The sequence below is a fragment of the Lissotriton helveticus genome, chromosome 2_1, assembly GCF_964261635.1.
Source record: "Lissotriton helveticus chromosome 2_1, aLisHel1.1, whole genome shotgun sequence".
In the NCBI taxonomy this organism is placed as follows: domain Eukaryota; kingdom Metazoa; phylum Chordata; class Amphibia; order Caudata; family Salamandridae; genus Lissotriton; species Lissotriton helveticus.
In genome coordinates, this window is record NC_136059.1 from 2079941970 (window position 1) to 2079968976 (window position 27007).

General features: G+C 46.0%; 1 protein-coding gene across 2 annotated transcripts in view; it reads right to left on the reverse strand.

The window, feature by feature from the left end:
• Nucleotides 1–240: 240 nt before the first annotated feature.
• Nucleotides 241–27007, reverse strand: part of HPF1 (histone PARylation factor 1) — a 141012-nt gene continuing 114245 nt past the window's right edge. For both annotated transcript variants that reach the window (XM_078677059.1, XM_078677060.1), the window contains exons 7-8: nt 4805–4977; nt 241–481 (exon numbers count right to left, since the gene is read on the reverse strand). In XM_078677059.1, the coding sequence (XP_078533185.1) occupies nt 350–481; nt 4805–4977 (305 nt within the window). In that variant the 3' untranslated portion in view covers nt 241–349. The remainder of the gene's footprint in view (nt 482–4804; nt 4978–27007) is intronic.

A 27007-nucleotide genomic window follows, 5' to 3' on the forward strand; every position in this document is an offset into this window, starting at 1 on the left:
GGGCAACCAATGGAATGCTATGTGGATGGGGATGATGTGGTCACATTTCTTCAGACAATGGATGCAGTATGCTGCAGCATATAGGATGCCCATAAATGGGGCCAGAGTGGAGCCACGGAGTATGTTATTTCAACCATCCAATTGTAGCTTGAATTAATAATAAAATAATTTGCTTATTCACTGAAATAATTTCACTGAGAAAATAGAGTTAATAAGCCATAAGTACAACCCGAACATTAATTGCATTTTTTACATTTATTTTTATTAGAAAACTAAGTAAACTAACAACAAAAAATAATAATAATCTTTACTGCATCTAAAGCACAACAGGTATATGCTTCTCTTTGGGTCATGCTGTCAGCTGATCTATATGTTCCTTTGTTCTGTTGGCTAAATGGGCACTTATGATTTCTGCAAACAAGTTCCTCTTCAACAAGTTGTAGGCAAGAGGCAACAGCTGGCCCACCACCTTATGGAAATACTGTGAACATGAAAAACACAAAAGAGGTGCATTAGTAACAATATCCACTTTACGACAACAGTGCTATGAAGCATCTGATCATTACTTAGCATTTATGGCGGTGCTTTTTAAAAAAAATATAATTACATTTTTCAATGTGACCAAAAACAAATCTAACACAGTTGGGTGTATAGCATGCCAGCAATATGTATTGAGCCATCCACCCGGTGCATAAATAAAAATTTTCCACAAGTGACTGGTTAACATACACATACAGCAGTCTAGACAGATCACAGTATGATATTCATATGGAGTCTACATGGCATATGTCTCGACCACTATGCAGGTTCATTTCCATCCAGTCCCGGATGTATCTCAGTGTCCTGGGTCCAAACCTATTTCTCCCGCCTACTAGTACTTCTTTCCTCCAGGGCCAAGTGATTCCCCTATCCTCCAGGGCCAAATGATTCCCCTAAGAGCTCCCAATGTAGAAATCAAACGATGTAGAGGCTACCACTTTTTGTAACAATTCAGCCCAGATCATGCAGTCTTCGTCAGTGCTTTCATCCATCCATGTCTCTCTTGTATGTCTTTCTTCCACCATTGCCCATTCAGACATGTCTTGGATCCATGCCTGTATTGTTCGTTCTTAAGTTGACAGCCATCAAATGTCTATTCTCCTTTTTGACAACAGTAGTCCGAGCGCAACAAAGTATTGATTCATTTTCTTAGTTATGGGGCTGGGATAACCCCCCCAAATGGTAATGCTGGACCAATAAATTAATACCGGACGTGTCCCTTAGTTTCTTAAATATCTACCTCCAATAGGGCTTCACCTCAATGCAACACCAAATCATATGTAGAAACCCTGCACCAACCATCTTGCATCTAGGAAATATATCTGGCCTAGTAGGGTACATTTTGTATAGCAGTATATAGAAATGTGCAAGCTTTAGGCGAGCATTGCTAGACCCTTCTCTTACTTAGGTGCATGCCTTATTTCATTATTTGTCTGATAAAGGCTCCTGTATGTCCCCTTCCCAATGTGATTTTGTCTTCAGGACGACTTCGGTTCTTTAAAGCTTCATATTGCTGAGATGAGGTTCTTAGCTGTCACCATATTCAACAATCCAGGCGTCCACGCATTAAACCATTGTGTGATATTAGTGTGGATACTATTATGGATAACTTGTCAAATTTTCTAATTGAATCAAAGCCTCCGTTGTCTTTTGCCTGATATTCTTACTGTTCGTATGTATTTGTCTTCCGTTTTCTGTATTGGATGCAGGACTGCGTCCCACTCTATTGTTGGCTGCTCTTACAAATGATGAAACATTTATTTATTTGATTAAATTCTGTGTCCGGCTGGACACTGTGGAATATAGCGCCCATCTTGGTCTGTATTTATTTTCCCATTATGCATGTGTTTTTCAAAGGACCATTGTTACAATATAAAATTGACACCCAGCGTCCTTAGTTACCTATTGGGTTCCCAGGTTCTTTAGGTCGAGCCTGTCCCATTCCGCAGGAATGGATAGGATCGAATTCATGTCGGCAAAATCCTCTTCAAACTAAGGGGTTTCAGCCGGGCGTTTTCTTGCAGTTCACGTGAACATGCACGAGCATTCACGGCCAGGGCTTCTCCTCCCCTAGCAGCACTCCTCCCACACCAGCAACTCCCCCCTCCCACACCAGCACCTCCCCTCTCTCTCCCCGCAAACACAGCCTTGCCGTAGCAGCACTCCTCCCACACCAGCACCTCCCCACTCCCACACCAGCACCTCCCCCCTCCCACACCAGCACCTCCCCTCTCTCTCCCCGCAAACACAGCCTTCCTTTCATTTCTCCTCCCCCTCCCCAGCCAGCTTCCCCCAGGCCGTGTTCCCTCAGATATGCTATTGCATATCGTTTGCTACCTCTTGTATTTTGTTGCTCTTGATACTTGCACAACTGTCACTATTGTCTCATGTAACGTAACGTTTGCTTTTGTAACATGCTCACTTGTAATTTTGGCTTCATGTATCTAAAAACGCCTCCCTCGCGCTCCTTTCTCCCTCTCTCCCGCTGCCTAGTCCTCCCACCCCCTCCCTCTCCAGCGCGCGCTCCACTCGCATCTGCCTGCTGCTCCCCCGCCCACCCCCCCCACTCCCCCAACCAGCAATGCCGAGAAGCTTGTTTCCTCTAAGAACATATCGTTTGCTACCTCTTGTATTTTGTTGCTCTTGATACTTGCACAACTGTCACTATTGTCTCATGTAACGTAACGTTTGCTTTTGTAACATGCTCACTTGTAATTTTGGCTTCATGTATCTAACAAGCATTGGCATTGCCAATAGGTCTCGCTTGTGGGACCTTATAAGTATTTAGTTTTGCAGCACAATATCCGATTATGCAACTCGGATATTGTGCTGCAAAACTAAATACTTATAAGGTCCCACAAGCGAGACCTATTGGCTATGCCAATGCTTGTTTTAAAATAATTATCTTACCTCTAGGCCTCTCTGCTGAGACTGCTTGCGCCCGAGGGCACGGATCCTGTATCAGTGCTTACTGGAACTACTGCTGCATCTATACAGAAGTGTTAGGTGGGGGGTGCAGGCACCTTCTTATACCTGGGCGGGCAAGCCTCAGACGGGTCACATCTGGGAGTCCCCTGATTGACAGACACCGCCTCTAAACACAGCTGTGCTGTCTCCGAGAGCCCCTCTGAGGCCCACACCCACAGGCCGTGGCTATGGAAGATGAGGCAACAGCTCCATCACATTAATCACCGCGCCCCGCCTAAAGGGATTAAAGCTGGACCAGTGAAAGGAGGCTCAGTTTGCACATGGCCGGCTCTGTTTTAGCAGGACGGCAGGAGTGTTTGATTAGGGATGCTTGGTATTGTGGGGTCAAATCTGCCATCCACGGATGCACACAAAAGAGTTTACACCCAGCTGTGATGGGGAAGGCATCCGGAGCCACCAACCCGGATGAACCCGACCTCTGCAGAGTTCGGCTCCAGCTTCTAGCGACTTCCCGCAATTTGGCAGTCCTATGTCGGCAAGTTCCAAAAACCCTTGTCCAAAGGGTTTTCAGAACGTGCCAATTTGGGCCTCCATACACAATCCCAACTGAGCACTCTTAGTACCCCCCTGCAGTCATAGTTACCTCCCGCTCATCCACTACATACTTGGGTACCATCTGGTCTCACTTTATGCGTACCGAGGTCTTTGATATCCATAGAGCCTCATCTGTCTAGAGTGCTCTTCAAACCTCCAATCCTTGAAACATTTTGAGCGTTCTCTTGCCCTCAGTGGAGGTGCCAAGCCTCCTCCCTGCTCCTTCGTGACGGGGACTCCTCGACATTCTCACGTGCCTCCAGCAACCTTGACCACCTCAAGCAAATTATGACCCTCACTCCCATCCATCTCGTGTCCTTGGCACACTCCAGACATCCAGCAGGGCGCGTCTCCACAATCGCGGGTCCCCTTTGCTCGTCCTCTCTGTCTGGCCATCATTGACATGTTTAAAACTATTTTCCACCCACTGCGTGCTCCAAGAGTGCTCCAGCACCCTTTAGCCCTCTTACTGCCATTTTACAGATTTTTAGAAGCCCGGGGCAACATATCATTTGATGCCCTCTGTACCCAACAACTTTGGAAGTATTACCTCTTTTTAGACATTTCTGGCAATCATGGTGCTAACAATTTCGATTTATGCGCTAATCATCAAGGAACGGGGCACAAAAAACAACTGAAAGCTCTGGCTGCCCCGCATCCTCTGGTCAATTAGAAACAAAAGAAACTTCAAACAAGTTTGGATAAAGTATTTTTTTGCGTTTTGATCAAGACGCTTCTTGTCTTGCTAGAGGAAGGGAGACACTGTGACCCAAGGAGTTTAGCTGGGCGAGTTCCAACAAGCATTGTCAATGCAATAGGACTCGCATTTACACGAGACCTATTGCATTGCAAACTGAATGCGTGCATGCAAAGAGGCACAAAGGGGGGAGGGGCGGCCGGGAGAAGGCATCGGTGCTGCGGGAGGAGGGGGGCACAGGAGGAAAGTAGTCTGTCAGTAAAGGGGCCAGTAGCCATGGAAGGACACAGATGACGACATGGTCGTCATAGAGGGGGGGACTTAGAAGCCTACGGCCCATAGGAAGGCAGCATTTGAAAACCAAGCCAATTAAAAAAATCGGCGGGGAGTGGGCGGAGCTTGCTTCGCAAATCGAGCAGCGCATGCGCTGCAGCACTAGACAAGACCTAAAAAAGGATTATTACAAAAAGCACTGCAAAAGTCAACCCTCAAAAACAACATAACTAAACATCAAGGTTGTACAAGGTCCTCTGATGTAATACTCACATGTGACCCGTAGGAGAAGAGGTCTATTCCAAGCTCATATCCCATGCCATAATCACATTCGTCATTTGCAAACTGAATGAAAGTCATCATTTCCTGAATGGGTGCAAACGCTTTCATCCGTAGGTCATCACTGGGTGCTTCGACAATGGCCTTGCATATTTTTTTGAGGCTTGCTGAAATGACAAGACATCTTTACGATACCAAAGTCACTTAAAACTTGCATTACGAAACACTGATTGCTTTTTGGAGACCAATTTAAAACTAATTTCTTAATGAAGCAACTAACGGAAGTTTGACAATTTGCCATGAAAAATTAACTTACCAACCAAGAAGATTCATTTCTTTAATCTAAGCAGCTCTAAATGCATCTTTTTACCTTCTTCATCATGTGCTCAAGTTCACCCCAACATTCACGGAAGGATGCTCTTCCTTTGCACTATGGTTTTAAATATCTTGCATAACTATTTTACACAGACGAGTTAGATATCTTCAGTGTGCTCCCCTCAGAACGGTAGATTCCTGTTCATTTGAACATAATGAAGCTAGAATGATAGTGCATAGAAAACACCGGGTTCTCATTTTCGGTGTGCTCAAGTTTAGGTATCTTGTGTACTCAGTTAAAATAATTTCATTATGGTGGAGTGGCAAAAGGAGGATGATTGGAATAGGTTTTTGTTTTAGACTTTTAGCACCAAAAACAGAACCAATGACCCACCGTTCTTTGCCAATCTCGCATCAAGACAAAAGGCAACACCCAACAACCTCTTGGCTCCCTTAAAGAGTAATTAACTATAGTATACGAATACTCTTTTCAAAACGATAAGGATGAAGTGTAGAGTCTGTCAATGATGGAACACCATTATTACATACATATTGATTGCTTTATTTTTATATGCACAAGGGTCCTATGTAAGTTCACAAATTGTTAGGCTAAAGTACTAAGACGTGTCACGTGGTAGGAGGAATGCCGAGAATGTGTAAACTTACTTGTAACGCCGTTACCCTTCAACTAGAGTATACAATGCCATGCTTTGATCAAGCCAGAAACAGTTTTTGTAGCTTTTAAACCAGCTATATGTGGTGACAGTGCATATTCATTTAATGTGCGCAATCAGTTCCCTTCTTTAAACAATCATTGGCAAATCCAACAAGTCTAGCCTTTATTAACATTCAAATTTCATAACAGCCATAAAGACTTAATTATCCATTTTCTGAATTTATCACAAGTAAAACATGAATAAAATCCATGAGTAAAGAAACATGAATAAAAAACTGCAACTCCCATAACACCAAGGGAGGTTCCCACATCGATAACAAACATATAGTCCTTCCATTTTGTCTGTTCCTCCTCTGTCTTCGCTGCTTCGCAGCCAGAAGTCACACCTTTTTCTTCTGGTTTTCTGTTAAGCGTTGTATTGCCGGTTTTACTGTATTTATTCATTTCCTGTGGCGTTATTCGTTCTGTTTTCGCTGGGGAATAGTGTTCGCTATTGCAGCCTTGTATATTCATTGTTTGAATTCCAGATTCTCTGCCGGGTACAGGAGCGTTTGCTCTCCTTATGCGACTGGCGCCATCTTGACTGTGGTGCTTTGAAGGCCCGCTGGGGGGTCTCGCCTATCTCGTTGCTCCTGCGTTGCAGTTTCTTTAGAAGAGGAGCCGCGCTGCGAGAGTAGAGTCTAGGCGAGCCGTGTCCCCCGCTATCCTCTCCTATTACACCCAGCTGGGTCTGTATTCCTTGCTTTAGTACACTTACGCACCAGCAGGGGTCTGTATTGCAGCTCTGTCCCGCGGTGATGCCTCTGGACGCTTTTGCTTGCACTTCTATCCTGAGTTTTGGCACACAGGGAGGCAGCTTAACCCTGACGGTTTCTTCTGAGTGATGGTGCGCGCTAAGGTAGGTGCAGCCTTATTTGCGGTCCTTGGGGCCGCGCGGTGATTCTTGCAGTCCTCCAGTCTGCCTCACAGTATTCTGGGGTTCCCAGCTCCAAAATTCTGGCTTACTGTGCCTACAGGGTTGCCTTACTTTAAACCATTATAAACACATTTTTTCGTTCATTATGGAGCAAAATTATGTGTATGAGAAGGATGAGGTCGAAGAGTACCTTCCATGGGATGGCACATTTTTTGAGGCTCTGGACTCCTCCATTTATGAGGTAATGCACAAAGTGGTTGGGCCCATGGAACAACGACTGTCACACAGGATTGTTCAGGAGTGTCCAAAATTAGAGCAGGCCCGTGTTGAACCTTCTACTCCTCCTGCTGACCCCACATCTGGGGAGAGCTCACCACCTCACAAAAAGAGTTGCCTTGAGGGAAAGAAAACCGTGTACTGGAGGGGTAGATAAAGACACGTTCGCACTCCTTAAAAAAAGCTTTCCTTGCCAAAGTAACACCTGCCTCCCCTGCCCCCCGTTACAGAACCCCAGGGGACTCGGACCGGGGACTTCGGACCCGGGCTCTCCAGAACCTGATGAGGATTCTCAGGGGGATTCGGATGATGAGGCAGTTCCCCTGACACCCATTGTGCCTGGCTGGTCCTCCCTCAACTCCGGGGATGATTCGGGCATCTTAGACCCGGATGAGATTATCCATCCCCAGTCTGCGACTTGGGCTCCTGGTGACAAGGTAGCCAAATTTGTCGCTGGTCGCCTCCGCAAGCCCCTGGAAAAGGAGGCTCTGGGTGTTTAATGCCAGAGTGCCCGAGGCCCACTCTGGAGGGGAAGGTTGCCTTCACCCCGGAGTTAGACTCCAAAATGGCCACTTTCCTGGTAAAGTATATGAAGGCTCCTCAGAAGGGCATTGATCGATCTTGGCGTTCCTGCCAAGATAAACTTTTAGATGCCATTGGTCCTATGACCATGATATTGTATATGGCAGAAGAGTATAAGGTGTCAGGATCCCCTATATCTCCCGATGTGCTTTCCAAATGGGCTTAACAAGCTAATTTTATGGGCAACGCAAATTGTGCCCTGTCAACAGAGCATCGCCGCTCCCAGTTGATTAAACTGGACCTCAAACTCGGGGATTTGGCCTCCTTGGAGGTGGGGGCTAGTGCGCAGGGAGCCTCTTCGGCGACCCTTTTGTGAAAGAGCTAGGTAAGTTCGTGGCTACATTCACCTCTTTGGAGAAGGCAGAGTCCAATATAAAAAGGGTCTTCAGCCCCCGGGTTTTCCACGGGGTCGACCGAAGCAGGGGCCACTCGGCGGGCCGTGGTTTCCAACAAATTCCCAACATTGGACAAAGCTCCGGTCGCGGACAGTACAATACCAGCGCCAACTACAGTAACTTTTACCCCACAAGACAAGGCAATTCCAGTGGTAAGTGTACTACCAGTGGCACAGGCCCGCATCGGGGGTAGGCTAGCAGCTTTCCGAGACGCTTGGGCGGGTATTACAGCAGACGCTTGGGTCTTGTAAACCATTCAAGCTTTTCATAACGAGTTTTATGAACACCCTCAGCAGGAGAATTTTCCGCGCCCCATTTCCTTCTCAGTTTTCGATGCACAGCTGGTAGATGAAGAAGTCTCCGCTTTGCTTCGCAAGGGCAGCCCTGCATCCCAATGGTTTTCTAAGCAACATATTCTTAGTGGACAAGTTTGATGGGGGGGCGTCGCCCAGCTATCAACCTCAAGGAATTCAACGGATGGTTGATATACCGGCATTTCAAGATGGAGGGGATTCATCTCCTTCAGGATATTTTGCTGCCGTCCGATTGGATGGTGAGGCTGGATTTCAAGGACGCTTACTTGGTGATCACCATTAATAACCCTCATTGAAATTTCTTGCAATTTTGCTGGAGAGATCCGATTTAAGAGTACATCGCCCTTCCATTCAGTCTTTCATCGGCACCATGGTGCTTCTCAAAAGTGTTCCATCCAGCGGTGGAATTTCTCAGAGCCCAGGGCATATGCATGATCGTATACCTGGACGACATTCTTCTCATGGCGTAGTGTCCCAGGATTTTATCCAGACAGCTCCAACAAATGGTGTCTTTTTTGCAAGGGCTGGGATTCATCATCAAGAGGACAAGTTGCTCCTCAGATCTTCTCAGAGTATAGTGTTACTCGGGTTTGTGGTGGATTCCATCCATTCCTCTTTGAGCCTGCCGTCACGCAAGATGGTCAAGATTAGTCCCGAGTTGCGTCAGACCATATAAAAAATCATACATCTCTCTGGCAAACTGCCCGCTGGTGGGTCTCCTTTCCTCTTCAATCCAGGTAATTTTACCGGGACCTCTGCATTATCGGGCCCTACAACGCCTGAAAGCGTAACATTTAGGGAGAGGTTTGTTGTACGATCAGTCAGCCCCACTCTTTGTGGAAGTAAAGGTAAGAGATGGCGTGGTGGTTGCGCACATGGAGGCGTGGAACGGGCAAGCATTTTTCGGGTCAGTTCCAGACCCGATCATAGAATCCGATGCCAGCATTTCAGGATGGCGTGCCCCCGTGCAGGGATTTCTCCACCGGAGGTGCTTGGTCATTAGAAGAGCAGATCCTTCACATCAATTGTCTAGAGCTCCTAACGGATTATTTCGCAGTTCGATGTTGGACCGTGGACAGAGTGTGGTCGTGTGTCCTGTTAAAGATGGACAATGTTTCCACGGTCCGGTACGTCAACCATCTGGAAGGTCCTCGTTCCCGGGCCTTTGCGAACCTGGCAAAGGATTTTGGGGGTTTCTGCTTGGCTCATCACATCTCGGTAACGACAGAATACCTTCCTGGCCAAGACAATCAGATTGCGACTTGGCACTCAAGACATCTCTACGATACGACTCCAGTCTGTAGAAACTGGACCCTAAAGTCTTCCGGTGGTTAGACAGCCTGTTGGGACCTTTTTCGGTGGACCTCTTCGCATCGGGACCACTAAGTCCCGCGATTTTTCAGCCACAGATGCGTTTCTCAGGATTGGAGTCAGGAGAAGGGTTACGCATTCCCCCCATTCTCGATGATTGTATAAGGACGGCGGCCCAGATTCGCCGTCAGGGAGCAGAGGCAGTGGGGGTGGTGGTGGTAACACAGTGTTGGAGGTCGCAAGTTTGGTTTCCGGTTCTTCTGGAACTTTCTTGGGGTTCTCCAATCCTACTCCCCCGGTTTCCTCATCTCCTTCTGATTCCGGACAGGGATTAGCATCACCTGGTCACCCAAGGGTCTCTTCGCCTCATCGCATGGCTGCTTTCAGGCAGCGGTGGTCACACCCGGGCCTTTCGAGACTGACAGGAAAGCTTCAGCCAAAGGCATGGGCAGATAGCATCACAAAGTGTTATCAGTCCGCCTGGACAAAATGGGTTTGTTTGCGTTTGAGGGGATTTGGATCCCGTGGTCGCAGGTGTCGTTCCAATTTTGAACTTTCTTGCGGATTTAGAGACGGACAACCTGGCGTACCGTTCAATCAATGCGGTAAGGTCCGTGATTTCGGATGTCCTGGCAGCCAAATAAGTATCTTTCTTTGAAAGAAATCTCGCCCAAACTGGCAATGCGTTTATGTTTAATCTCCTGTGGGAGAGTTTCTAATGTTCGTGCGTTTGATATTTCCCCGGATGGGGTAGTGTTCACGGTGGGACATCGCACTAAGTCTCTTACTCGGACGGTCTCGTACCTGGCTTTTCCGGATGTCCCAAAATTGTGTGTCGTGAAGTGTCTCAAGGCATATGAGGAAATAACTCAGGAATTCCACCCTCCAGAAGATCAACAACTTCTTATCGCCTTGAGAAAACCGCACAAAACGGTCTCCTTCCCCACTATAGCAAGGTAGGTGCGTTGGGTCATGCAGGAAGTGGAGATTGACACAAAGCAGTTTGGGGCTCACTCAACCAGGGGTGCAATGGCTTCCAAAGCTTTTTTCCTGGGGGCCAGTCTAGAGGACTTGATGCATGGTGAGGATTGCTCCTTGGATTCTACCTTCAAGAGATTTTACTTCTAACCGTTTTTGGACGTCTCTAAGGGGGTGGTAGGTAAGCTTTAAACTAGCATAATCTGAGCCTCTGGTCCTGACATAGATGGAAATTTGCCTAGCACTGTAAAGGTAAGTTTCAATTCTATTGAGGACACGGAGGTGAGGATTATCCCGCCCGGGGCACGGTCTCGTGCAAATCCACCCGTATATTGGTAAGTAACCGATTTTGCTTATTAGAAGGGCAATGTTTGTTGGGTATTGTGATTGGTAAGGTTGATTTTTCTCGCATGCAATTGTTGAAACTTTGTTGCCTACTTTGAGTAGGGTTTTGCTCATTGGAAACCTTTGCGCTGTCTCTGTTTAGGAAATGACGGCTCGAAGCACGACCAGTGAGCCTTTGGCGTGACTTGCGCGAAGAAAGAGGAGGGACAGACAAAATGAAAGGATTATATGCTGGTTTTGGACACTATAGAAGGACTTATTGTGGGAACCTCCCTTGGTGTTATGGGAGTTGCAGTTTTTTATTCATTTTTTTACTCATGGTTTTTCTTCATGTTTTACTTGTGATAAATTCAGAAAATGGATAATGAAGTCTTTCTGGCTGCTATGAAATTTTAATGTTAATAAAGTCGAAGAAAGATAAGCATAATCTTCGCCTCCGTGTCCTTAATAGAATTGAAACTTACCTTTACAGTGCTAGGCAAATTTCCATTCCTACATATAGCTGTGCTGTTAAATACCTTATATCACTATCAAAGGAGAGAGAGAGGACTAGGTAGCTAGTCCTTATACCAGACACGGACCGAAAATTTCGGTCAGTGTCTGCGTTGAACCTCTTGTTGTCTCTGCGGCCTCCATAAGCTCACGTAGGCCGTAGAGACAACAAGAGGTTCAATGCAGATACTGACCGAAATTTTCGGTCCACTCCTCTGCCAGACTACTCCATGGGGCAAATTTGGCAACAAGCCAACTAATGCTCTAAGAGGGAATCCCCCTCACACATGTAAAGCACCTTAGCGAGTGCTACACATTATTCAAAATCACACAATCACTTAAAATCAAGTAATTTGCACCTACACACTTTGGTCCTGAGGAAAGCCAGTTTTAGGCCTGGCTGAAACATGTAGACCACACCTGGATGTAGGAGACCCTAATTAACACTCCTATAACATACAACAGCCTTTTTTAATGCTAACAGTGACCCAGTTATTAAAATATAATTTACCCTCGGGTACTGGGACCCCTGTATAGATTTAAAATTTCACCTTCATGTCACTAGACTGCACACTCAGAAACATATCTGCTCCGCTGTATTCCGGCATCAAAGCACATCCGGGACACACTCAGTGTCACTGGGTGGGCCCGATGATGAAGCATGCCACCAACCAGGTTGGTGGGTGAGGGCTTCATAAACAAACAAAGGGTTTGTACCCTGTCTTACAGTCTTGAATCTATGTAAATTCACAAATAGGCTATTCCTTTTTGATCTCACACATGTTAAATACCTTAGCATTTTATGAAATACAGACCAATAGTATTCTGTTGGTCCCTCAAAATCCCATTTCTACTGACACAAAACGCTCTAAATACTCACTCTTGAAAAGTGCCATTTATACTCCTCTCCACTAATGTTCTGTGCCATTTATCTGCATGACTACCCATGCCCTCAAAATATTCCACAATAGCTGCTGCTCAACTAGGGTAATTTTAAAAATCGGTTTTGTAACCAGAACCATAGGGATCTTTCATGGAGCAAAAAACACTATATCAGCTGAGCTTTTATGTTTATGCGCTAGACTACTGGTTACTTCATCAATAAGAACAGCCAAGAAAATAAAAATGTATTCCTCTTGCATAGGTTACTTTTAGAAGGAATGAGCAATTGGTGTGCATGCTGTGCTGATTGCAAATTGTAGAAGAATCCCCCACTAAATTTCAAAAGGAGTTTCTTCAAGGTAAAGGCAGCATTGAAGATACACAGTTTCTGCTAAAGTTTTCAACACAATAGAAATCCCAAATAAGAGTAATTCTGAGGTGGTCTGCAATTTCATTTTGCATATTCTCGTCCGATAGTCAGCTGATGACTCTGGTTCTAGATTCATTGCTAGTAGATTAGTTGGCCTGTTTGTATTGGTGAACTGGAATCAAAGACAAACAGACAAGATCATCAGTATATGTGATATTGATGCTCTTATCTTAAACCGACACCGGTGGAAAACGGGCAGTTTTACTTTGAAGGCAAGTAAAAACACCCATACGCAAAAAAAATATATATTTTAAAAAAAAGGGTGCTGAAATTCATCCCTACTTTTAGTCTGTGAGAAGTATGGATTTAGACAACCATCTGTAACTAGGATACATTTTCACACGTACCCACCTAAGCGTAGGAATGCATCTCAATCTGTAAGGTCTTTATAATAATTCTGCCTACGAGTGACTGTCGGCTTCATCAAAGGCCACAGTGCAGTGTAAGAAACTAGTGAATAGCTTAAAATTCCAATACATGAGGCAATGCACTTTCATAGCTTCCCCTTGCAAACAAGAAAGCCATTTACATGAAGGTGTCCCTTCGTGCACATAAACAATCTTTAAAAACAACAAAAAACATTTTGTAACTTCCATGAGTGCTGCATCACACATAGAAATGACAAAACTGCATTTTAAGATTGTTTATGTGCAGGAAGGGACACCTTCCTACATAAACAATGTTCCCTTGCACACAGACTCCCTTGCACTATAGTGCAAGAGCACCTGCGTTGGCACTAGGCAGCTAAGTGTAGCGCCAGCACAGCGGGAAACACAAGGCTGCACCATATTCTTGTAAATATGGTACAGCCTTCCGTTTCTGAAGTGGAGGAGTGCGGCGTTAAGCCAGACGGTTAACGCCTCACTCCACCACTTCTTTGTACATATGCCCCATAATTAAGCTGTTGGGTTTTAGATCTAATCTTATAATAACTGATAAAACCCCACTGAAAGAGAAATAGCCCTCACCAGTGAAAACAAACCCTGAAAAAACACCTGCACAACCACAAACTAAATGCCATTCAAAGAAAGGAAAAAGAATAGAAGAGTCATTTATTTTCTTCCTGAAGTGGCCAATACAATGTAACTTTGTTACACAAGCTAGCAGTAAGAAAGTCTGGACTAAGATTATTCTGCTTGAGTTTTGTTGTTTAGGGAGGCCACTAAAATATGGTTGTTTCTTCCTTTTGTTTGAGAGCCTCTAGTATAGTAAAGCGGAGTTGGGCAATGTTGTGTCTTGCTTCAATCCAATGGGTTGCTACAGTGGATTTCATATTTTGGTTTCTGATGTTGCTCTTATGTCAGTGTGTGAGAAGACACAACATTGCACAACTCCGCTTTACTATACTGGAGGCGCTCAAACCAAAACAAGGCACTGATCCACAAAAAATGTTGGCAAGATATGAATTTCTTTGGACCAAGAAATTACAAGCCATGAAACTGCATGGGATGAATGATAGAATTGAATAAAAATGCTTTCTATAATGCGTGGAATTTCGGATATTCATTAATTTTATTTGACATGGTTTCATTTTTTAAACCTAATATTACTTGCATGTGATGTTAATTTTGATTTTCTGAAAATTGCAGCTGAATCCAGCTTCTATTAGCCACATTTGCTTGTTATTATTGGGCTTTTCAACAATAAATGTATTATTCACTGCCTTTTACACAAAAACACTGCCCCCTCAAGACGTTTTCGTTTGCGGCGTTTATTTAACTTTTGATTTTGTTCATGTCACGTATCAACTTCCACGAAAGCGCACGTAGACTGTCGGAGTTATTTCGGAAAGATTAATCGCGTTTAGTTTTAAAAACCTTGCAGTTGTTGCTGCACTTTTGCTATTGAATTAGGTCACGGCCTGGGTGAGCGAGCGCTGAATACAGGCATTTTTAAAAAATAATTACAGGATAAATGATGCTTGGAAGACTGATAAGCATTAGCGGTCACCGTCTAAGAAGCACAAACGGTTTAAGCACTTTAGTTCACGCATTACCGTCGCAATTTCGAACATTCACTTCTTAGTGTAACAGAAGCATGAGCCGCAAGTATTCACGATCCACTCTTATTCGTTTGGCAGCCGTCTGTTTTTAATGACGATGATAACGTGGCACTACTTGCACTTAAAAGTTTCCTTGTTCATTATGAAGTGATGTATCATCTATGTGCCTGCCTGAAATGACTCGCCTATGTCCCTTATACGACGTACTTGGTCTTTTGATTGCACCGTATCTTGTGATGATGTTCTATTTCACACCAAAGTACTGTTAAAGTCCACTGCACTGCTTAATATGGTGTCATTTCCGAATTATTCCATCTTTCTGTAAGATTGTTATTGTCTTTGAAAATGTCAATAAACAAATAAAAAAAAGTTTGCTTGTTTAAGCACACATGCATAGCTTTTTTTCCTTCTTTTCCTTATTTGACCATTTTTCGACAATCGGCAAACACGGTTTCTCTTCTATTTTCATCACTGATGTAATGTTTATGGCCTCCATTATTTGGATGTAGGTACTTTGTGTTAATCAAAGCGAAATACTCGTGGGCTGTATGATGAAGTCTTTGGTTTCATATTTAGAACAATTGTTAAGTGACCCCTGATGAAGGGTCATGTTCCGACCCGAAATGCATTGGGTATATGAACATACTATGGATTAAGTACAACGTGATGCATAAAGAATTATGGATTCAATTTGATGTCCTCAGTGACCAGAATGCAAATTAAAAAAGAAACAATTAATTGGAATCAAAGTGTATTAACTTTATGAAATTCAGTAAAAATAAGTTCATAACAATCACTGGTTATTGGGAACGTGCTCCTGCCTGCAGGAAGGATGGCCCCTCCAGCATCCTTGGTTTCTTTAAAGTTGTGTGATGACCTGTCAAAATTGATACCTGAGCTGAAGTGCTTCCCTGTAGGAGATTCTTGCCACTTGTTAGATGGTATGCTGAAAGAATCTTTACAATCTTCAGAGTTAATGAGGAACGTTTTCGTCCATTCTGGTGCACTGTTTTCTTATGCGCAGAAACTAAAAGACAAATATTTATCATTTTGTGCTTTGAGTGGCATCAAAGAAAGAGCCATCCCAACTGTGTCCCTTAGCTGATGGTTCTCAATCCAAGGGGCTATGAACACTATATAATCCATGTAAAAGGGTAAAAAGCACCTTCAAGGGATTTATTTAGAATACTTGGTTCTATTACTTTTGATATATATATATATATATATATATATTTTTTAAATCTTTATTGACATGAAGGCATATCAAGCATTTATCTTGGTACATTTATCCATAATTCCCCTTTGGTCACAGTAACTTTCCCGCATCATGTAATATGTAACATATAATTTCAAACAGTGACTTTATCTACCCCCCTTAAGGCGGGTGTAACCATTCGTATATGTCCAATCCATATTCGCTGGATTTTACCAATTATTTTCCCGACTGTGCTGCTTAACATTACCCCCCATCATAATGAACCTAATGAAACTACCCCTCCCCCCCAAACTTAGCCATCACGTCTATTTGCGATATCCTATCCTTCTGTCCAAAAGCTAAGCCTGCATTCCCTCCCATCACTACTCCGTCATCTTGTTCTAGACCACCATTACATTCGGTCCTCACAGGCGATCATCTCCTTGTCGTTTCATTACTCATCCTCCCCTTCGGAGTCTACGTCTTCTCCCTCAGGCAAAGGGTCACATATCTCCCCTCTATAGACATTCCAAGCTGCCCAAACCTTGTTCCATTTACGGGGGGAAGCACGTAGGACATAAACCGCCCTCTCCGTAACCATTAGCGCATCCATATTTTTAGCCCATCTGTTCACCGTGGGTAGTTCCGGAGCCCCCCACTTCTGCGCGATGTCTCGCTTAGCCACCGTCATGGCCAGCGTAGCCCAGATTAGTCCATATCTGTCCAGGTCATTGGGATCCCAGATATTTAGGAGGCATGTGCGTGGTGCAGGCAAAACCGTGATTTTAATTGTTTGGGAGATAGTACGCATTACTGGTTTCCAGAATTCCTGTATACGTGTGCAGTCCCACAATATGTGGAACAGTGTTCCCTCCTCCCCGCAGCCCCGCAGGCAAAAGGGGTGTGGCGCTCTATGTATTTTATGGAGAAATGTTCTAGTATAATAAATGCGGTGTAAAATTTTTAGTTGCACCAGTCGGAATTTTGCCGAAATTCCCACCTCTCTCGGGGAGGCTAATGCCTCATTCCATTCTGATTCATCCATTTCACCTATTTCCCTTTCCCATTTTTCTTTCAGTTTCAGTGTAGGGTCTTCCAGGTTGTTAATTAGTTTTTTATAGGTAAGAGAGGTCGCTTTGTGTTGCATAAAATCTGTTAGTAATCTATCCTCCAGTGGCGAGGATTCCGGTATGTCAGTGCCCGCTGGAATCGCCCGGAGCAGTGCATGTCTGATTTGTACATATCTATATGTCTCCGTGGATCTAAGGCTATATTGTTGTTGAAGCTGTGGAAACGTTATTACTGTGTCTTTGTCCCACATGTCCCCTACTGTGGAAATGCCTATAAGATCCCAGTGTGCAAATCCTTTGCATATGCTCAGGGACCCCAGTGACTTTGTATCCCACAGTGGTGTCATTTTAGTGATTTTCCCTTTCCAGCCCAGTCGTGCCTGTGCTATGTGCCACAGTGTCGCTGTGTGTCGCGTCGGGCCAGTCAGGTGACCAAGCTGCGGTTTATTATATAGCACCGAGAGCATGCAATCTGACCCTAGCTGTGACCAGTCTGCTCGATATGCTGGGTCGTCTCTCGGGGCGTGGAGCCATTGGTTGATTATTTTTAGTTGAGCTGCCCAGTAATATAGCTGTATGTTGGGCAGTGCAATCCCCCCCTCATACCAAGTTTTTACCAGTTTGTCGTAGGCTATACGTGCCGGGCCAGCGTTCCAGAGCAAGTTGGAGACCAACGCCGCAATTTGTTTAAAGTATCGTGGTGGGACAAGATGCGGGGTGTTTTCTAATACATAGAGAAACCTGGGCAGTGCCATCATCTTATATAAGGCTGCCCTCCCTAGGAGGGTCAGAGGCAGAGCTGCCCAGTGTTTAACGTCTGCACGCAGGCGTTCCATAGGTGGTTTCAAGTTGTTAATAAAGAAGGTTGGTGCATCCTGTGTGACGACCATACCCAGGTATTTAAAGGAGGAAGTCGATGTTGCCAAAGGGCAATCTTCCTGCAGGTTTGGTGCCGGGCCCTTCAGTGTGTATATCACTGATTTCGACCAGTTCAAGGTATAGCCCGAGGACCTCCCGTGTGTGTTGCAAAGATCCAGCAGGGCTGGGATTCCGACATCAGGGTCGACCATGTAGACAAGCATGTCGTCTGCATATAGTGATACTTTGTCTTCCCATCCTTCCTCCCATTTAATGCCTCTGAATAAGGGTGTCGTCCGAAGCAGGATTGCCAAGGGTTCGAGTACCAATGCAAATAGTAAGGGTGATAAGGGGCATCCCTGTCTAGTTCCTCTGCCCAATGGGAATGTCAGCGAGATGTGGCCGTTGGCTACCACCTGTGCCACCGGTTTCGTGTATAGGAGTCGTATCCAGGCTATGTATTTCGGCCCAAAGCCCATACGTGCAAGAACTTCAAAGAGATATTCCCATTCTACTAGGTCAAAAGCCATTTTGGCGTCGAGAGAGATAATTACTGCCTTCTCCGAGAGGAGGTGCGTACGAGCCAATACCCCATGGACCCTCCGTAGGTTCAATGCTGTACTTCTATTAGGCATAAAGCCTGACTGGTCAGGGTGTATCAGGGCTTGCAGGTGTGGCAACAAACGGTTAGCCAGAAGTTTGGCCAAAACCTTGGCCTCTACATTAAGCAGGGATATTGGGCGATATGAAGCACAATCAGTCGGTGGTTTTCCCGGCTTCGGTATAGCTATGATCGTGGCCATGCATTGGTCAAGCGGTAATTCCGCCTTGTCCCTGCTCTCTTTATACATTGCTAACAGGGGCCTACTAAGCTCCGAGGCCATTGCTTTGTACCACTCCACAGGTAGTCCATTAGGGCCCAATGCTTTGCCTGACTGCAATGCCTGAATCGACAACTGTATTTCTTCCTCTGTCGGGTCCATCTCTAGGTCTTGCCTAACCTCATGTGATATACTGGGGATGTCAATTGCAGTTAGCGATGCTGATGCCATTTGTGCGGAGATGGTATGTTCCGGGGTGTATATTTCTCGAAAGTGATTTGCTAAAGTGTGCACAATTTCCTCCGGGTGTGTCAGTACTCGGCCGTCAGTAGTGTGAAGCTTCTGAATACCCCTCGCACCCCCCTTTCTCCTATCCAACCATGCCAGCATTCTTCCCGCTTTGTCACCTACATCATAAATTCTGTGTGCAGTGTTGGCGATGTAGCCCTGAACTGTCGTTTTGAGATGGGTCTGGTATTGCTGCTGCCTTAGTTGCAATGTGTGCGCTGTGGCAGGGGTGGGATTCGCCATGTGGGCAGTGTTCGCGTCGTTGAGTGTCAGTTCCATCTCTGAGTTCTCGCCGGGAGTCCCGTTTGTGTCCTGTTATTGATGCTATTGCCGCGCCCCTGAGGACCGTTTTGTATGCTTCCCATAAGACTGACGGTTAGGTTACCGTGCCCGTGTTTTCTGTGAAGTAATGTGTTGTCGCTAGTTTGAGTTTCTTCCGGATCTTAGGGACTTTTAAGTAATTCGGATATATTGGGTAGATTCTAGCGCATGTCTTTTCCCCGGTGGTGAGAGACAAAGTGATTGGTGACTGGTCAGATATACCCCTGGGCAGGATGTCTATTTTGTCCACAGCTCCCAGCCCAACCCCCAGGAATAAAAAGTAGTCTATGCAAGATAGGCTATTGTGTACTGCTGAGTAATAAGTGTATTGTGTCGCCGCGGGGTGCAGATGTCGTCACACATCGGGGATGCCCAAGGCTTCCAGAAAGTCAGGCAGTGATTCCTTCTTGAACTGTCTCTGGTGGGTAAGGCATCCATCGCCGGGTCCATTATGGCATTCAGGTCTCCCCCTATGATCGTGTCCCCTTCAGGTAGGTCCAGGAGGAATTTACCTAGGGCAGGCAGCGCTACGGAGTGGAGTGCCGGGGGTATATAGACAGACTACATTTAGCGGCCTCCCCTCCCATTGGCCATGTATAGCTGCGAAACGACCCTGGTCGTCCGCCACACGGTGTGTGATGATAAAGGGCGACGGCTTTTTCATTAGGATCCCTGTCCCCCTGGAACCGGTGGTAAATTCTGCATGCATCTCCATCCCATAGCCACGCCTATCAAGCGCTTTACATGTCCCCGCCAGGTGTGTTTCCTGGAGTAGGACCAAATCCGGGCTCTGTCGCTTAATGGCTTGCAATACCAACCCCCTCTTTATTTTGTCCCCTAGGCCTCTGACGTTCCAAGTTAAGAGGCGCAGTGGGGGTACCTCTACCATCCCGGAGTCACTCCCGGCGGGCGTTGCATGCAGTGGTCGGGCCATTAATACGTCGGGATAGTGTTACCTGTACTGTGACGCTTGGGTTAATGCAGACTTGATGTGTTATGATGGTGCGCAGGCGTGCGGCTATACCTCGAGAGGTAGTGTATCGTGTGGTTTGAGTGATGGCTAAAAACAGAAACGTGAACAACATAACTTTATCCCCTTCCCCCCTCCCTGCTCCCCTGCTCCACGGACAAACCCCCGCCCGTGACCCCAACTTTGCAGAGTGCTTTAGTCCTCCCCCAACTATCTTACTTGCTCGTGGGGTTGGTGAGTTCCTTACAGGCACTAACTGTGCCCACCCTACTCAGCCGCGCCGGGCCCAGGTCCATCGTGCCATACCCTGTCCTTCTCAGATTTAGTTAGACATCAGATCGGGGCTGGTTGCCCCGAGTCGAAGAGATCTTGCGTTGCGATAAGCTCAGGTTCTTCCGGGCCATCCTGACGTGTCGAGTGGTCGGCCTGTCCGCTCAGTTGCTTGCCGTTACGCTGATTGGGTCGTTCTCTGTGTGGACGATGTTGTTGCCCCCTCTGGCGCCAACCATCAAGCCAGTCTTGAGCCGTTTCTGGTGTGTCGAAAAACGACGTCTTCCCATCGGCAACAATCCGTAGCTTGGCAGGAAATAACATGGAATATGGTAGTTCCCTGTCTCGCAGCGCTTTTTTCACCTCCGTGAATGATTTGCGGCGTCTGGCCACTTCCGCCGTGTAGTCCGGGAAAAAGGCCAGAGTTGCGTTGTGAATCTTGACAGGCGGGGAGACCCTTGCCGCTTGCAGGATGGCGTCCCTGTCCCTGAAATTGAAGAGTCTAGCCAGTACAGGCCGTGGAGCAGCTCCTGATTTGGGTACTCCGCCCGGAACCCTGTGCGCTCTTTCCACGGAGAAGAAGTGGGACAGCCCTTTCGGTTGCAATTTGGTTTTTAGGAGGTCCTCAATGTAGAGGTCCATGGCTCCCTTACCTTCCGTTTCGGGAAGTCCGAGGATGCGTACATTATTTCTTCGAGAACGCCCCTCTTGGTCGTCCAGCTTGTCCTGTAGAAGCCTGGTGACTTTCTCCATACGTTCCATGGCCGTTTGTAGTTCCGACGTGTCCTCCACAAGAGACTTCGTGACCACCTCCACCTGGGACACTCTTTCGGTCATCTTTTGAAAATCCGCTCGTAGTAGTGTGACTTCAGTGGAGATGGAACCCACTGTAGTTTTGACGTCCGAGAGGGTTCTCATGATGTCTTCTAGTGTTATCTTCTTGGTCCCGTCTGTTTCTTGGGAAGTTCCCGTGGAGTTCCGCCCACTGGACTGTGATTGTGCATGTTGGCTGTAGGCAAATTTGTCCAGCTTGGCCTGTGTGGACCCACTCCTATTATTCTTGCCCGCCATGCCTTGTGGTTTGTGGGGATCGGATTCGTCCCTCTCTGTGTCGCGGCGAGATGTTGCAATGAACTGCGTCTGGCGCGTGTGGGACAGGGAACAGTGGGTCGATGTATAACCGTGTCGCCTAGAGGCCGTGGGGAACTTTTCTCTCATCCACCTGCCACCGCATAGTCTGTTTCGTTGCAGTTTCACTATGTATTGGTGATAGGGTTCTCTCAGTGCAAACCGGCACTCCGCTCTAGTATCTGCAATGAAGGCTGCTCCCTACTCTGTAAATGCGCAATGTCCAGTCTGATTTATCGCTGCCCGCCTCCTGCATTGTCTCAAGGAGGAAGCGTTCCACGTGTTCCATGTGAGGTCACCGGGCCGGAACAGGGTGGATGCTGCACCCTCTAGCTGGACGTCCCGCTGGGTATTCGTCGCACTACAGGTGGGCCACGCACTGAATTTGATAGTCTGGGGCCTCGGCAGGGTGCCTGCCACTCGGTGTCTCAACCTTTGGTTCCTCACTGTGTCTGGACTGCCGTTCTTAATAGCGCAGGGTAGGCGCCGCCACCCCCTCCGCTATTGCTTGCAAATCGGCGGTGTGTTTGCCGGTCCCCCGGGGGTACCTGTCATCACAGTCGCCGGCCGGGCTCTGTCACGTGGGCCCGGACTGTTCCAGGGGGCAAGCGGTGTTTTTAGTGCTCGTTGTGGCCGCGCTCCGTCATCTGCTACCGTTTCGTGCCGATCACGGTCTCTTTGGTGTGTGGTACGGTCCCGTACTGTACTGTGCTGTCTGCTGCTTCGCCCCCGTCCGCCTCTGCGGGGTCCGTCTTCCTTCGGCTGTAAGGGGCAGATGCTGACAGGCGTATCTGGTGGCCGCACCTCCGGGCAGCGTCTCAGGAGGTTTAGCAGCCGTGCCGGTCTCCTCCGTGAGTGGGTCTGCGGTGTAAGCTGGGCGCCGGGAAGCGCCTCCACAATTAGGCCGGCCCGGTCTCACTTCCGCCGGGGCCAGAGGATCACTCTATTCCGGTGCTTCTCTTCCAGATGCAGGCCCAAGTGTGCCAGTGGGTGTCGGAGCAGCCACCAGACTCCGTTGGTCTTCAAAAGCGGATCGGGTGGTACCGCTTCGAACCCGGTCCCGACCGCCGCCGCTTCAGGTGAGCAATGTGCCGGATTATTATGTCGGATTGATGATTAGGCCACAGTGCCCTCAGGAGCTCTTACGCTATGCTGCCGCCATGCTTGGCTGCTAGCCACGCCCCCTTGATATATATTTTTAACTGCAAGAATGATTGATAAACTCGCCAGAGAGATATTATTAAAATGTCATCTAAGAAATATTTTTGTTCCTTGTGAGGACATAAGAACCAATAAACCAATCACAAAACAAATAATAAAAACACAGGTATATATAGAAAAAAGTTTTATCTTTTGAAATTCATCAAGGGTACTACACAGATTATACAATTGTATTTATTTTCCTCATGTTTGTATAACTGTGTAGTAAAACCCATGACAAGGTTTAAGCCACCTCCTATGAGAATTTCAAATTTTGCTTCTCTAAAGATCCCAGAGAGTCTATTTCATAAGGATTTCTGGTTTGTGTTGGGGATATATAGTGATGTAACTGGGAGTCTGGGAGACTAAGCAGAAAAGCACAGTCAAGGATTAACATGAATCTGGGGAAATTGTATCTACTGAGACATCCAGATTTATTTTCAGGGCAAGCAGTTTTAATGTCTATTTTGTCAGAGGGACAACTAGGCATGAATTTACGGTAAACTAGCGAGAGAATTGCTACATCCTCCTGCTGACAGTCAATCACGAAATCAGAAGCGGATGTCTTCAACATGTGAAATAAGTGATGGCCTATGATATGCCGGAAGCCTGTGACTACAGTTACTATTTTAATTGGCTGCAGCAAATTGAGCCCACCCCCAGGTAAAACATGGTGGCCGTTTGGCGAACTTAGCCCAGAAGTGGGCATAAAACTGCCGTTTGCTTTTGAGAGGGATATAGCATCAGAACGTGATGAACACCACAGAGCAGAAAAGCACAGCTCCTATAAGAACACTATATAAGCACTTCCAGGTAAGAGGAAATGCGAGTTGGGGATTTTACGCCCTGTTATTTTTGCCCAATGGCTCCTTTCTCAGACTGCTTTGCTTCCTTTGCATTTCCATAGGGCCATGGAAACGCTTGATGAGAGGCCCCTCCTCTGGTGCTTGAACCTTGAACCTCCCTCTGCCTTGTAGAATTGTCTAACTGTGGCACGTGATACCCCCTGGGCCTCGTGGATTCAACTCAGGTCTACTGCTCATATGGAACATTTGTGACCCTCTACTTTCCCTGGGTCGGATATCTAAGCTGATGCCTTTCGCAAGTGCTATCCTTTCGCTCCTGAAAAGTCTTTTCAATTCTGTTCACCCTACATCAGGCATAAACTTAATTTCAACACCGGACAAATACCACAAGGATTTCCTTTTCAGATGGGGAGTGGATTTCTTCTAGGAGAGCTCCTATGAGAGTTGCATGAAGGGTGCAGAATCATGAAAAAAAGAGGATTAGCCAGACTGGAAAAGTTAGCAAGGATCTAGGTACTTTAGCTACAACATTCACTTGAATAATACAAATCCTTTATAGGCATCCAAGGCAAATTCATGAGCACAGTCTAGTATTGTGCTTAACGGATTTGGGCTGTGTAGTTGACATAGGAAAGCTATCAAGTGGCCAACTTTCCATTATCAATTCACATTTTGTGCAACAAGGCATCAGAATCTTTTTTGGTCGGGGAGAGGACTATAAGTAGCATTCCTTTTTGAGTTTATCTCATTTTGGTCTTTAAAATAAAGCCCCAAGTCTCTAGCATAATCATGTATTTATAAAGTGCACATTCACCTTGAAGAGCTACTTAGTACAAAATAATAGCCGTTTATCATTATATAACTCAATGTCACGCATTTTAATGACATTAGAAGAATGAAATGCGGAGTAAACAACTGGGATTCAAACATGTGATAGTTGGCCGAACGCATATCTCATTGTTGATCCACAGAACATCCGGACACAGCTGTTACAAAAGTACATCTCTGCCCAGGCAATGAGTTTATCTAGTGTGATTGCCCCCTCATATTGTATCCATTCCTTCTGCCACTTCCTGGAATTTGGCCTAAAATTCTTGCTCTTACTGTCTTTAGTGAGACAAGTGTCAATGGGAGTGATTGGGTTATTCAATAGTAGGGCAACTATACGTTAGGCCATAAGACACCAGTGATGAGTTATAGTACCCACACAGACTCCTGCCCTGTAACCACGTTCTGTCTCAGAAACCAGATAATAGGCTTCCCTGTTCTTACCGGTATTATTCCCTTATCTGCCAACTATGAACTCAAACCAAGCTAAGTGTAGGTAGCAAGTGCAGTAAAAATACAACGGATGAGAAACCCTAACAAGATGGACGATCACTAGGTTGGGCAAACATCTGCACTGCAGCCAATACAATGTGGGCTGGTCAGTTGATTTTAGCCATGGCAATAAGTAATATTGCATCTAGCCCCACCTGCACCACTTAAACAAAAAATGCTCATAATAAACGCTGCATTCAAATATTGGCTCCACAAACAGTGGCAGTTCCTCAGGGACAGCCTTCTTTATGCCTTGCTATCAGAACCACATCAAGTGTGATCTAGTGGGAAAGTTAGAAATTATGGAACTGGGAGGTATGCTTTTTAATCCTGGACTCTGAATGAGAGTATGGTGTGTGAGCTTGGACAATTATTCGTTTTCTGTTTTTTGTCCTCTGTATTTTTTTGCAAGAACTTAGAATAATGCTTAAAGCTTGTAAAAGTGTGCAATAAGAAAACTAGACTGACACCCAACATTGGATATTACATATTTGAATACAGCACCCATTCTCATGGTTTACACTCCCAGTATACTTTAAGTAAAGAGCCTGGGAACAAAAATTTTTATTGCAGTTTTTATTCTCCCACTTTACCAGATTGACTTATCTTGAGCAAATATGTGGCCAGATGTACTAATATTTTTAAAGTCACTAAAGTCCAAATTGCAGTTTTCGACCTCAAAAATATTTTTTACTATGTACTAAATCCATTTTAGGAGTCAGTAATATTTAAAATGAGTGTGTGACTCCTTGTTGATTCCATATTTGGAAGGACTCTAGTAGACCATCATCCCCACGATTACTTCCAATCGGACTGCATCACAATTTGCAAAGTACCTCATAAATAATAATGAGGCAGATGTATTTAGAACTCTTCCCGATTAGGAATTAGAACGTAGGTCTGGGGAGAGTCGCGCGACGCGGCGAACAAGCATGGCCGCACCCTGAGAGGCTCCGTGCTGACGAGCAGCGCACATTCCGGAAGGGTCCGTTTCGCGGCAGCGTTTTGGCCTCTAACCGGCAGATTCTGATGTCGGAAACACTCCCCAACAAATGGGTATGATTTCCGCTTCTACCATGACGCTTTTTTGCTAATTTGGGACCAAAATGTTCTCCACTCGGTTCCGGCCGCCATTTTGGTTTTTTTCCAGCTTTCCTCCACGCAGCGTTTTTTTTTTCTTTTTTTAATGTTCTACCACAACTTGAGTGATATTTTTATGGACTTTTCTGGACTTGTTGCCCCAGCTTACAGTCTATGTTGCTCTACTCGAAAACCCTCTTGCTACCTTCTTTTTTGTTTTGGACTTGCTCACTTACCTCACTCTTCTAATTGCGACATGGCCCTCTACCATGCTGGTATGTCTCCCAGGTGCCGCTACACGCTTACAGGTCTACAATAGGGGTATTTTTAAATTTTTTTCCTGCTGGGTTTCACTCTTTGTTTGCTCTTCTTGTTACCCTAACACCACGGTTGCTGCCTCAGTGATCTGTCTGTTTTCTGCCCGCCTGTTGATGGTTTCTTCACGATCCTCTGCTACAATTACCTTCTGGTTTGACTGGTGTTTCACGCTTTTGTATCGCAATGGAGCCTCCTCATACCTCTAAGGTCCACGGCAATGCCTCTGCTTCACACAAAGATGTTGCTGCTACTGCTAAACACATTAAAAAAGACACCCCATCTCCTTCTAAGTCCCCACTTCCCGTTACGTTGGAGGACATTATGGAGGAGTTGAGTCTCATACGCCCCTTTATGACGGATACTACTACAACTCTCCAGAGACTAGACGACAAATGGTCCAGTCTGGATTCGAGATTAACTGATGTGGAGCAAAAAGTCAGTGATGCTCAGGATGTGTTATCCAGGGTTGTCAGTCTTACCAAGGAAGTTGACCTGCTCAAAAGGACCTCCAAGGATTTGGAAATCGCAATCGGCGCAATAATTTGCGCATTTATGGTATTCCGGAAAATTCGGAGGGGTCGGACATTATCCAATTCTTGAAGACTCCGGTCCTTCCCCATTACGGGCCATCCTAAGCA